The 14,762-nt window shown below is 25.1% G+C and overlaps 1 protein-coding gene across 5 annotated transcripts in view; it reads left to right on the forward strand.

Annotated features, from left to right (window-relative positions):
* Positions 1-12,391, forward strand: part of LOC129971445 (G-protein-signaling modulator 2-like) — a 61,491-nt gene extending 49,100 nt beyond the window's left edge. For all 5 annotated transcript variants that reach the window (XM_056085216.1, XM_056085214.1, XM_056085215.1 and 2 more), the window contains exons 8-13: positions 1,311-1,413; positions 3,315-3,394; positions 3,503-3,646; positions 5,670-5,862; positions 6,533-6,771; positions 9,705-12,391. In XM_056085216.1, coding sequence (XP_055941191.1) covers positions 1,311-1,413; positions 3,315-3,394; positions 3,503-3,646; positions 5,670-5,862; positions 6,533-6,771; positions 9,705-10,028 — 1,083 coding nt within the window. In that variant the 3' untranslated portion in view covers positions 10,029-12,391. The remainder of the gene's footprint in view (positions 1-1,310; positions 1,414-3,314; positions 3,395-3,502; positions 3,647-5,669; positions 5,863-6,532; positions 6,772-9,704) is intronic.
* Positions 12,392-14,762: the final 2,371 nt, after the last annotated feature.

The following is a 14,762-nucleotide window of genomic DNA, read 5'->3' on the forward strand; positions in this document are numbered from 1 at the left end:
AAAAATCCAAGATACTTAAAATTTAACTTGGAAAAATGTACCATTTCTACTGATTATGGTAAATTGAAATATATTTTTGCAAGTATACATTTCAGTTTTTACTGAGTGTGACTGATTGTTTTTTTTTTTTTAATCATTAATAGTAAAAGGAAGGAAAAAAAATTATTCTTGTAAGGAATTTATGGTTTCCTTCCATACTTTTATATTGATATGTTAGTTTTTTTTTTTTTTTTTTATTAATTTCCCCCCCCCCCTGTCTTCTAAGAAGACTTTTATTTGTGTGAATTCTATTATTCCCAATTTAAAATTATTTCTGCTTGTTGAAATTTCAATGTAATCAAAGTCTTGCGTTACATGATTGGATTAAATGTTTGATTTTTTTATAAAGCTATTAAGTATGTAGCACTATTTAGTTTATATTCTATTTTAATGTTTTTGATCAAATTTTTCTCCCTATTGCTTTACAATTATATTGAGAAGCCTATTGAATAAATATATAAAACATGCATAACATTTAACAGATAATTTTTTTAAAGACATTTACAGGATTTTTTTTTTTTTTTTTTTAACATATTCAGTTTGGTTATTTTTGATTAAATTTTCTGTCTTGCATGAATTATTCCAAAAAGATTAATGCTAAACTTCATATGTTCTATAAAATTTGATGTAATTGTTTCCATGTTTTTTGTTCCTTTGATGAAATGTTTAAAAAATTGTAAATTGGATCGTTTAATCAAATTTTATTTTTACTATTTTAATATTGAATTAAAAAATAATCAAAATATTTTGTTTTGGAAGCTATATTAAGGATATTCTGTGGTTTAGAAAATATTCAAAATGATTTCTATAGAGAACTTCGATATTTAGAAAATTTTTAATTCATTAATGAGTATTTTCATTATTTTTGAGAAATTTAATGGCATTTACTTCAAAAGATAATTCTTATTGCCTAATCAATAACTATGAAGGTCTTTTTTCACTTTTGTTTTCCTATAAAATAATAAATTTTACTGCATTATCTCAGTAATAGTATTTAGCTAAGCTGCTACTATAAATGAAAAATAAAAAGCATAGTAACAGGCAAAAGTGTCTTTTACAGCTTCTGAATATCTTGATCAAATTTAAATAAGTTGGCCCCATTTAATTGCTGTTCATTAAATTTCTCTTTATTTAAAAAAAACACAAGTCTTTTACTCTACAAGTTATTTCAAAATTACATCATGAATTTTTTATTGATCTTTTTAAACTAAAATTTATTTTTTTTATGGTATCATTGTCTAAAAATGTATTCTGAAATTACTTCTGCTTAGATCGGTGATCAAACAGGCGAAATGACTGCACAGCACTGCATATCGGATTTGCAGAGGGTTCTAGAAACACATGAAAATGCTTCCTTGAAGAGTAATTCATCTAGTAAGTCATAAATGTATTTCTCTTTAAATCTAAAATGATATTCTCTTTTTTATTGAGAAGAAAATAATTTTTTTGATCTGAAATGTTTTTAATTTTCAAAAAATAATGGTTTTCCATTTTTTTTCTTTCTTTTTCATTCTGTTTTGATATATGTTTGTATTAGGAAATGAATTTATTAAATCTCTGTATGATTAAAATTTGTAGATACAATTTTTTTCATCAATTGTTGCTTTATCCGGATTTTGCAAACTGATTTGTGTACAGCTTCTTCTTCTAGCTGATATAATAAGAGTAGCTTAATGACTATTTGAGTAAAATCCCAAGTACCATGTCAAATTTTTCATTAGTGCATGATCTGTTGTACCTTATTTATAAAACTTTGGATCCATAGCAGTTGTTTGCATAAATTGGTGCTAATAATCAAGAATGACCCATTACTCTAATACTTTTATTCATAAACCTGTTGGCTATTTCAATGTTACAAACTTTTAAACTATCAATTGGCAAAGAGTGAAATACTTGTGGAGCCACAATCTAAGTCAGACACTAGGTTTGCTTGTCCATTATGTTTTAATATGAAGTCTTTCAAGCATATTAAGTATTTCAAGCATATCAAGCATGTGTGTAAACAAATTATTTTATTTATTTATGTCTTCCTAATATTTTTTTAAAAAATTATTGTAATTATTATATTTTTAATTGTTAAATCTAACACCTTTGTTGGTTTTTAATTGTAATGATTGTTTTTTTTTTCCCATCCCCTTCCCATAATATAATCTATGTTTCAATCTTTTTGTAAATTACATTACAGTGAATGTACAACCTGTTTCTCCCAACTTTCTATCCTATTTCCTTCTTAGACTAATCAATCTGCTTTAAATAAAACACTAGGCCAAGGAAGATTCTTTTATACTATTGAAATTTTAAAATGAAAAAAAAAAAAATACTATTTTTATCATTTAATAATGTTTCTATGTTTGATTTTCACAAATCTGATTTCAATTATGTAAACTTTCTGCTGATACTTTTCTTTTAATTATTGTAATAAATTTACTAAACAATTTTTAGTGCTTTTAAATGGCTGATTTATAGATTTTTTTAGAGAAAAAAAATATTTTCATTAAAAAAATTTTAATATATAATATTAAAAATTAATAAATTACAAATTAGAAAAATTCTGCTTTAATAGATTTATATAAAAAAAACTAAAAATCAAGAATGTGCTTTCAAAACCTAACACCAGCTTACAAAAAAAAAAAAAAAAAAAATGCTAATTTTATTTTATCTGCATGCCTTCTTTTTCTTTCACCTAATTTATTATTTGTATAGCTTTTTGTATTTTATTACATTTGCATTGTCTCTTGAATATATAATTTTTTTGTCATTTATTTATCAATTGATTTTTAAAAAGGCAAAACATTACTGTTTATGTTAATGTTTTATTTTTTATTCTTTCTTTTCATTGTGTTATTGCCTATAGTTTATTGATCTATTACCACCTTTAATTTTTCCTGCTTAATACCTAATCATCTGTCAAAATTAAATTATGGTTAGTTATAAAGGTTTATGGTTATTTAATTCATCTAAAATTTTCAATATACTAAACTCCATTTGATTATTTCATTTTTTTTTTTTTCTTAGAGTATATTTTATACTGCAGCATTTTGAATTCAAACCTGTTGTTATATATTCTTCTTCTAATATTTCATATTTAGCTTTAACTGAATAAAAAGGAAACACTAAGTATTCATGTAAAATGTTCTGTACCTTTATTTTATATGGTAATATGATTTGTTTTATAATTTAAAAGCAAATATAACCTCATTATTTTTAACAAAAAAAAAGTGTGTGGTTTGATATTTTTAAAAATATGGTTGTAAAGCTGAATTATTTATTATCAGATTCCAGTGGAAGAATGCGCCGTATTAGTATGGAACATATGGATCTATTAAAATTAACTCCAGATGCTAAAGTTGCTAAGGTATTAATTATTTGTTTTGTTATGATTAATTATCATTTAAATTTCTGGAAGCATTCAAATTTATTTATTATTATTTTAATATTGAAATTATTGTAATTATTTCCTTAGAGTTCTACAGTTGAAAAAGAGAAAAAATTGAGTCCTGTAACAGAAAAGAATCAAACTCGAGCTCTTGAATTGCCTGAAAATAGTACTGAAAATGTTGCTGTTAAAGAAAACCCAACATCTGTCAGAAAAGATTCACAAGTAAAGGTATATTGCAATTTATAATAATTTGATCTTTTTTCTTTCAAATTATTTGATGTGTGAAAGTAATTTTACTGTTTACTTGATGAATTCAGTTTTCTTATACAAGTCAAGACTTTAGAAATCATTTAAAAGAAATGAATATTGGAGGTAAAATATGTATTTTTTCATAATTTTGAAAGAAAATTCTGTGGGGCAAAAAGTTATCAAAAGTCAATAATATACTTTCTTATTCAGATATTGGAATGTTTTTTTGTACTCTCTATATTCAGTAATAAATAAAAGGCAATATATCTATTTTCTTAATGATTTGCCATGTCTTAATTTTTCAATTCTGGCATCATCTGGGGAAAATTAAGTATTATTCAAAATTTCTATCATGTTAATTGAAATACTTCTAAATTTTAAAATTATATATTGAATAAGTTTAAATGTGTTTTTTCATTATTGTATATGCTCCAATTTCTTTTATAAGCTATATTAATTAAACCTCCACTTCTCGCAAAAAAGTTGAAATGTTTCCTTTCTAACCTTTTTATGCACATTTTATACTTTTGATTTTACAACTGTTGCTTTATGAAAAGTAAAGAAAAACATTAAAATATTTCAAAATAATTTTAATTCTCAAGATATAAGATAAATTCTAACATCACTGAATATTTAATTTTGGTGGCAGAAAAAAGTGATTGTAGGAAAAGGCAAACTGTTGAAGGAATTCTAAAGGGTATTATTATATTTAAAAAAAAGAAAAAAAATATAATACTTTTTTGGTATTATATTACTGATTTATAAAGATGCAATTGTTAGCCATTTAATAAATAAAATTTGATTTTCCCAAAAATATAAATATGTTTAAGGAAGTAAAGAGAGATATTTGTCTTCTCATATATTACTGGCAAGTGTAATGCCTCTTGAAAAAGCATAAGAAAATTATTTTCCTATTCCCTTTGAATATTTTACCATTGTTACTTTATTTATTTATTTAAGTGATTAGTTTCTATTTGAATTAATTTGTTCTATTTTATGTAGAAAATTAATGTGTAATTTTAAGTTTAAATTATCAATTAAAAATTCGGTTTTTAAAACTTATTTTGTAATACCATTTTTATAACAGATATTATTTCTTTCAACTGTTAATTTCATTTTAACTTAACCCAAGCTTCTTTGAACTTATTCACTGTTGGTTGCTTTTCCAATAGTACAATTTTTCATACAAAAAGTTTTGCTGTTTTATTTTTCAGTATTGGAATAAAATTATAATACAAAAGAAATTTATTCATAAAAACATGGTTGTGACAAATTTTAAATATATATATATAGTTACTAAAATGAAATAAGTTGTTAGAGGTGCCTATTTTATAAAATTTTCAAGAAATCCAGTATGTACATTTTTTTTTCTTTCAGTATAACTTATGACTGTTATTGGGAATTAAAATTTTATTCAGCTGTATAATCTTACATCGAAAGAAATAAGGTTTTGTCTTTTTTTAAATTATGAGAATCATTTTTGCTATAAATTAGCTGGAAAAGATCAGAATGTGCATAATTTTAATGCTACTGCTGTATAAATGTTTACCGTTCAAATTCTCTTCTTTGTCCAGTTTTAGATTTTTTTTTATATGTTTTAAATATATATTAAATAGATAAATTTTATAAATAAAGTTAAAATGGGAAATTAAATTTTTGTTCACAACAAAAATTACATGTTTTTTTTTTTTTTTTTTTTTTTTTAGTTTTTATATTGAACAAATTTACATTTCCAGCAAGGTTACTTGGACAAAAAAAAAATCAAGTTCAGATTGTTTTTTAAGAAATTAGATTTGTTTATATTGTGGAAAAATTATTTTCAATGTATTATATGAAATTTGAACCTTTGTGATAAAAATGTTTTTATACTTTCTTCCAAATTCTTTTTTTTAATAGTTTGAAAATTTGTAAAATAAATTGAAAAGTGTTTTAATTTTCTGAAATGAATGTTATTAATGTGTTTAAAATTTGACTTCTGACTAATTTACTAATATTCTAATAGGATTTGGAAAGCTCAATGGACGAAGAATCATTCTTTGACCTCCTAAGCCGATTTCAGAGTAAAAGAATGGATGATCAGCGATGCTCTCTTGTTTTGTCGGAAAATAAAGAAAATAATCAATTGTTGGGCAACTGTCAAAATAACTTTCAACCCTCCACTAGTCAAAACAATAAGGCTGCTAATGTTGATAAAGGTCAGTAAATGAAATTTGTATACTTCATTTTCTAATGTCTTCTTTTCCTTCCCTTTCTCAAATAAAAAGGTTATAAATTGCAATTATTTGTAGTTATGAATCTAAAACCAAGAATAATGAAAGGTAATATTTAATGAAATACTGCTTTTGTATACTTTAAATTAAATGTCAGAGAATTTATCTACTTAAATTTTGTAGAATTCAATTAATTGTCTCAAAACCTTTAATAGTAATTGGTTGTATTAACAAATTATTGTTATTGTCTGGTACTATAGCTTTTCAAGAATTTTTCATGGAGCTCACTCTCTCTCTCTTATATATATATAATGTCATGCACTTTTTTTTTTTTTTTTTTTTTTTTTTTTTTTTTGTTGGAAATGAATTCCTTTGTGAAACTTCCTCATTTTGTCAATAATTTTATATGTAATATGATGTAAACTGAAGAAATGATTTATAAAATCTTAATGAAAGCAAATTTTTTTTTTAAAATGTTGCATTATCAAACCTATCTATTTATTTAAATATATTTTTTTTCTATTTTTTCTGAATTATTTTATATAAAATTCGATTGTGAGCATTGTTATGAATATTGCTCTCATATCACTCTGTTTCTTTAATATAATAACTGACTGATTATTTTAATGTAATATTTTTTGTGCATTATTTATAGATAACAACAGAGTTCAGGATGATTTGTTTGATCTTATTGCTGGTATGCAAAGTCGTAGACTTGATGAACAAAGAGCCAGTTTGCCACGTCTCCCAGGTCTTAATTATTTTTCATTAAATAATGGGGCCATCCGAAACAATAACAATACTATACCTCCGGAGCAAGGTCTTCATCGCCCATCAGTTGATGCATCGTCGATGCCAGATGATGAGTTCTTTGAAATGCTTATGCGATGTCAGGTAGGATTACTTTTACAGAACTTTTATTTTTTGCTATTCATTATTTAGAATGTAAAATAATAAAAATGTATATTGGTTGCTTCAGCTTTGTATTATTTTGCAAAATTTTCTTCTGATTATATTTTTTTGTATTGTAGCATTTCATATTTGATATTATATCATTCTTAATATGATTTAGGATATTTGGCCACTAAATTGTAAATTTGATATTTATTTATGGGAAATTTTGATTTCAAAATCTTAAAATAATATCATCACTTAATATTATTACAACTTGCAGTATTGATTTCCTTAGCTATATGCAAATAATCCTAATATTTGTATTGAAAGATATAGATTGGCTTTTTATATTCATAGGAGTAAAAATTCATTGGAATAGCAGATTTTCCTGGAGCCTTTTTCCTTTATAATAAATTAATTGTTGATTGACAATTCTCTGTGATATATTATTTTAGAAATAATTTTAGATTTATTGTTTAAGTACAGAAACTTATCCACCATTTATTAGATATATTTCTGTATATATAGCATTCCCCATATATAGTGACCACCATAGGGCCGCTATATATGGGGTGTATATAAATTCATACATTCTCCTCTAAAAGCAGAAATAGTATTTTAAATCATCTATAACAAGCTAGTAGCTAAGATTTGATCTCGGACAGAGAGCTGAAAGGGGTCAAATTTGAAGTTGTGGGAAACTAATAAGATTAAAAAAATTGGATTGTACTGAATTTTCTGTATTTCTCTCCTTTTCTTGTAGATATATCTGTGATTGTATATTATGCAGAAGCAGAATATAGCTGTTTCCATATTTTCCCTGCACTTGTCTTTTGTAGATCCTAAAAGATATTACAGTTTCATAATGTTTAATTGAATATGTTTCATCTTTCTTTAGTTTTACATATCTAAACTTCATTCATTAAGTCAATTTTAGAAGTATCTTAAGATTTTATCCAAAATTATTGAAGAAGTGGAAGATTGAAATATTTTGAGATTCTTGCACTATGCTATTTTTTGATTAAAATTGATGCTAAAAGTTGATTAGATCATTTTAGAATTTTGAACTTATTATATTACAAGGTAGTTAGAATTCAAACACCCCTACTCTGAGCTCTGTATACAGTAAATTACTAAGTATAAATGTTCCATAAATTGTTGAACATACTATTCAAGACATGGGATTGGATTACATGAAGAAAAAAATTAGTTCAGAAACACTGATAGATGGCAATTGTACAATAGGAAATATGCTATTATGTGCTTACAGAAATCCTTACAAAATCAATTTGTCTCTTGTTTCTTATATGGGTTACTTAAAATAATTGCACTGATTAAAATGGCTGTAATCTTCTTATGATAGGAAAACAACTTCTGAATACCATCCAGGAAGAAACTGAAACATTATTTGTGTCTTTCCAGCTGCTCTATGTGAATTTTGTTGGTCACATGAGTGATGTAGTTCTTTGATGTGCTTCCAATGATGACATACATGTTCTGAATGGCTATTTAAATCGTTTTAAATTGCTTCTTGTGCCTTCATTTTATTGGAATTATGGCAGATTTTTTAAAAATCTTTTTTTTTTTAATTGGTGAAAGAACTTGATGTAGTCGTACAATGGTGTATTACATAAATGTTTCTCATGTGATCTTGCCATGTAGTGCAGCTGTTATGTTTGCCACAAAGTTTTAAACTTTTTTCGGTGTTGTGTTCAAATTTTTTTCTTTCTTTTGTTGTTTACAAGAAAATTGTAATCATTTACAATTGTTAGTTGCAGAATAAAAACTGCTTTGTTTTTAATATGCCTTGATAGAATGACATTATCATGTTCACTTTATCAATCATATTTTCTTTTATCCGTTCAACTCCCATGTTTCTTTGCATATAAATCAAGAATTTTTGAAACTGTTTTAAAATCTAAGTCATAAGAGTTAATCTTTTCTGTTTAGCTGAGCACTAGCGATAAATTGTTAAATGTAAACAAATGTAGCACTTTTTATTTCTATGGTTTATGTTTTTTTAAAAGAATTTTAAATGAAATGAATTACTTGTTTTGTTAAAATATAACATAGACCGATTATTTATTTATTTACTCCTTCTTTTCTAATTCAATATATATATTTTTTTCTCTTCTCTTGAACTTGCTCTGCATTTATTAAGAAATGCTGAGCAGGCAGGCAATAATTAAAATTTTCAATAAGCACAATCACCTGTAGCTTGAATTTTCCGTATAAGAATTTTTCTTGCTGTTTATTTGTCAAGAAAAAATAAAATTTGTGCAGTCACTAACTACTCAAACACAGGACATCAGATGAATATTAAAAAAAAAAAAAAAAAATGTGCTGGCTACAGATAGTTGCTATCAGTATTGACATCTGGCATTTTACATTACAGTGACTTGATTGGAAAATATTGTATCTATTTTCCCTGCTTGAATGAATATATATATATATATATATATATGTTGCCATGGGGCTAATATATATATATATATATTAGCCCCATGGCAACATGTTTGAACATCAGAGGATTTATTTATTACTACTTTTTACTTATATGCTAGTTGTAAATTTTAAAATGCCAAAAACACTCTGCTTACATTTAGAAAAAAATGTATGCAATTATAAAAAAAGTTGGAAAGATGTACTTGTTTCTGTGTTAGTCTGATCCATGCTGAGGTATCTTAAACTGATATATTCCAGAAGTTACAATATCTGTATCAATTATCTAGTCATCTATCCTCAGTTCATATCAATGCTAGAACTAAAGTAGCTTCAGAATTATTTGTTAATATAACCATAAATATATATATATATATTTTTTAAATGCTGTTCAGTGAGTCATTTTTGTAAGGCAAACTCCACTTGTTGTGTTTAAGATTCAAGTGAAGGCTTTCTACAAGTATTAATAATTTTTTTTCCTTTCTTTTTAGGCTAGCAGAATAGAAGACCAAAGAAGCAGCATGCCAGAAATTTCCACTAGACCACACCAGATGTATTCCATGGCTCATTGTAATGGCAACAATGCTCATGCAGCCCCTACCGTGCCAGATGAAGATTTCTTTAGTCTGATTATGCGTTTGCAGTCTGGCCGTATTGAGGACCAACGATCGACACTACCTGCAATGCCACCCAAGGAAAAAGTCGACCCTCTTCCTAGTTCTAGTTCACACAGTAGTAAGGCTACTGGAACTTCATCTAAAACTGGATCCCTGAGATCCAGTCTAAAATCTGCAAAAGGCTCATTGAAACGCTGACTATAAATTTTAATTTATATTCTATCATGACCAAAACTTTATTGCCTCTTTGGACTGGCTTTGCTGAAAATGGAGATATTTTGATTGGGAAATAACGAAAGATTGCTTTTAAATGTCAAGACCAAGCACTGAAATCTAAACTTTGTGGCTTATCATCCAAGTAGCCTTGTGCTGGTTTAAAACCAAAGAACCATTGCAAAGAATGCTAACTGTTTACTTTAACATACTTTAAAAAATAATTTATGGAATTCCCATCTCATAAATTGGTTTGTTTTGGTTTTCATTGGTCAATATTTGATTCATGTACATTTGTAAATTATATGCATTCATCCCCCCTCCCCCTTCTTAAAGCATTTGTCATTAGTGCCAGTCATAAAATGGTACTCTTTTGAAATATTTTTTTTTCTTCCACTTTCTAACTGAAAACTCTTCATTTAAAGAACTATGCAATTTTTAATGTACTTTTTAAAAGTTGAATTGTGACTGAATATTTCAGTAGAATCTTCAATCAATTCATGTATTATTTTCAAATGATTTATTGTGTAAAGTGTTTAAAATAAATCTTGCCTTTATTATATGAAAGCTTTATTAGCTTGAAGTACAAGTGCAACTTTAATCTTCCTATTCCATTAATGTTTTTTCAAGATAATATAACCATCATTCTATGTGTTTTATGATTGATTACATTGATTGTGTAAAATTTAGAACAGTCTCTAAAATACTTAATTTTTGTGTGAATACTGTTAAATTTTGATTTTTTAAAAATAATTTAGATATATATGTGAAAAGTCAGGTTATTTTGTAGTATAAATTATTTTTTTAAGATTATGTACATCGAATGGAGCTATTATATGTATTTCACTTGATCACTGCTATGCAAAAAGCAATAATATGCAAACTTGTTTTATTTTTAAAGCAATAATTTTATTATGAACTGAATTTAATTTGATGTATCCTTTATTTTCCCTACAATTCAACATTGCATATTAATTCATGTTTTTGAGAAATATTTTCTTTTTAATCAAAATTATATAATAAACATCAAATCATTGTTTTATTACGATTTCCAGCGACCTCCTATCATTTGTATAGTGTTTGATCATTCAGTGTTTAACGATAGTCATACTTAAGGCATTTTTAAATTAATAGACCTAGTTATATTTGTGTATATCAAAATACAGCCTTTATTAATTAATTATAGCATTTATGCAAGCTCCTTTGTTTTTTATTTTAATTGAATTTAAATTTCTTACCAAAGAGGGAAAGCATTAATAAGTAAATAAGGCTGAAATAAACCTTATTATTTTGCCTTGTACACATTTTCATTATCAATTTCCTTACATAAACTGAAGAATGTAACGAATTTTTATGAGCTGTAAAATGTTTTAAAACTAACATTTATAAATGTACAAAGAGATTCTCTATTTAAATAGCCATTATTAATGTTATATATTGTTATATTTAAAACATTAATTAAAATCAAAATTCTTCTAAAGAATTCTGGTGCTTGTTATTCTTGAAATACAAAATGGAATTATTGAATTTTTCATTAATTTGCTGTTTGCTTTTTTTTTTATTATTATTTATTTTCTAATAATTGTACTTATGTTTTTTAATGCAGAAAATCTAAATTTGAAAAGTTTCATGCACGATTCATTTTCACATCATTATTTAGCCACAAATATGCAAATACAATAATCAATCTCTCAGTTTGTTAATATGCCAACTGCACATTCACTGAATGCTCAATTTTGGACAATGTTTATGTGTAATTGCACATAATGTACTTGTATAGTTTCATTTAGTTCACGGAAACATTTTTCTTAACTATGTTTTTATAGCAGCTTTTAGTCATTGTATTTTATTATTTTACGTAATTTTTTGCACAATTTTTGTTGTTTTCTTTTGTAGGTACATTTTTTAAAAATTGTTGTGTATGTATTTACATACTTGTTATTTAGTCATTAAATTTTGTAGTATCAATATTGTAGAAAATATAATATTGTCTTCAGATATATTTTTTATATCTTGAAATTGATCTTTAAAATGAAATGCTGATGTCTTGTACAGTCCCTTGTATAGAAATAGTACAATAAAAATATACACATTTCTTCCACTTAAATAAATTTGATTTACTTTAATCATATAAATGGCTGTTGGTCCTAAAACTTAACTAGTGCTCACTATTTTCTTTAAATGCAATTAAGTCACAATCATAGACTTTCAAGCATTGGTTGTCTTCTTAATGTTATGTGACCATAACCAACTTATTTTTAAAGGGAGAAAAAAAAAAAATACTGTTTTTGAAGAATTGGTGCTTATTTTTATTGTGTTAATCAGTCGATTCTTAAATAAATAATTGGAAAATATTTGAGTTTGTTATTCATTTTGTAGATATGATTGTTGTATTTATAAAACATTTTTTCCCCTATATCATGAAATTTAATTTAATATAAATGTTATTTTTGAGAAAATGAAGTTCTTTAAATTGCACTGACAACAAAAACAAGAATAAGTATTATTTTTTAATAAATTTGGTTGATCATATTTCATAAGAATGAATGATATAAGCCATTTTCTTTTAAAGGGGTATAAGTCCATTTTATATTATGTTGAGATATTTAAGGGTTTATATTTGAATGGTTTGAAAAATATTTTAATACACTCGTTTTATGTTTTTAAAAATATTAAATTGATTTAAATTAATAATGGGAACATTTTAAAAGTATATCAGTTAAAAGAAATTTATACTTTTGATGACCTTAAAAGGTCTTATATCACTTTCGAAGTCAACAAAACGTGAAAATTATACATATGGGATTTCAGTTTAATATAACTAATTTTTTTTATGAAATTTTTATTAAATGTGTCAAATAAAATTAATAGGCTTTGTATCAGTATTTCTTTAGGTAATTCCATTTAAATTATTACAACTTCATATTAAAATGAGCAATTTTTAATTATCATTATGAGAAAGTTTCTGAAAGTAATCATGATGTATTGTAGGAATATAAGTAAATAGATCTATCCCATCATTAAATTTTTCAGATAAAAGGGGCCTGTTGTGATGATATAAAGGTACTAGGATTATATTTACAAATTTCTATGGTCTTTCTCGTTTAGGGAATAAGCTTAGTGTTTTAAGCTCTGCTTTTTCATCAAATGAAGTTTGAAGCAGAAATGTATTTAGTTTGTTTTTTAAAAGCCTCATCCAACATATCTTGAGCCAATTTACCTTTTCTCCATTAATATAATTTCATCTTAGAATTGCATTTTCTAGTGGTTTTATTGAAACAAAATCCTCGTTCCATTTCAATTTTTTTAATGTTTTTGGCTTTGTTTTATGATGGTATAATAATCTTTAGAAAACCTGCAGTAATTTTTTTACCCTTCATCTGGATGTCTTGATAGTTCTGAAAATTGGCATCATTTAGTTGCTGAGAATGTCCAGAATATAAAAATTTGTGATCAATAATTTGTGGTATTTTAGAAAGATTGCACAATTTTATTCCATCTTAAAGTTGATTTTAAATTGCTATTTTGCCCAGTGCAAGTTATTACTATTATTAAGCAGGGAAATTATGTGGTATAACTTTTGAACTAAATAGTATGTCTTTGTGGAAAGTGGGTTTCCACTACTTTGAAAGTCATTATATTTTTAATTTCATTATCAAATTTCAAAATTTATGTTGATAAAATTTTGAAAGATTTTTTCAGGAACTGTTAGTAGATGAAAAAGCTCTTAGCAGATTGTAGACATTGTTATCATTAACTCACTTTTTGCTAAATATGTATTTAACACCACTTTCAAAGAAAATGGCTCATATATTACCAAGCATCTATATAAAAAACATAAAATCCATGGGTAAAAAATTCAATGCAAAGTAATGAGTTATCATTTTCTTTCTAAAAGAATTATACATTGTTAGTTTTTAGGGCAAAATAAATGGGTAAGATTTTTTTTTAAAAATTATTAATAAGATTAATCAATAATTCCTTACTTAAAATTTCTTTATTGATAATAGACTTCATAAAAAGAAAAATTGTAAAAATAATTAATTAGATTATTCCAAATTAATTGAAGTGGGAGGAATTTAATTTATGCAGAAATCATTCCAAGTAGTATAGATCAACTGTAAAGTCACTCCCACAGTGATTTAAGATAAGACACCACCAATTCAAGATATCTGAATTTGATATTTATGTCATTCTATTAATAAAAAAAGCTATGAAGAAAAAGAAATTCAAAGGATATTCAATTTCTAGTTTAAAACTCACAGCATAAAAGTTTTTTTTTTTTTTGTTTAGATTTTTGATTCTATTCTTAAAAAATTTTATCTTCATTATATAACAGCAATAGTGTACACACACACAAAAAAAAATAGATAAATAGTATCATTTAATGCTCATAACTATGAATTCAGTGATGAAAACACTTGTTTTAAATATACTTATGGGTTTTTTTTTCAGTCAAAAGCGACAAGAAAAAAATTGTAAAGGAAGGATAATAGTATTTTTAAAGTGCTGTAAAACTGGTTTTTGTACAATAATATGTCTTAAATTTATTGACAAACGATTTTAATATATTAAATTTTTAATTTAATTTTTTTTAAACAAATTTTTTTTTTAGCAGATGTTTGCAAACTAAGAAGTAAACATGTCAAAATTGGCTAAATCCAAAGGTCTGCCTACATAGCAACTTGAGTATTTGGTTTTTTTAATCAAGCATGTAAC

This window comes from Argiope bruennichi, chromosome 6 (assembly GCF_947563725.1).
Source record: "Argiope bruennichi chromosome 6, qqArgBrue1.1, whole genome shotgun sequence".
Lineage (NCBI taxonomy): Eukaryota > Metazoa > Arthropoda > Arachnida > Araneae > Araneidae > Argiope > Argiope bruennichi.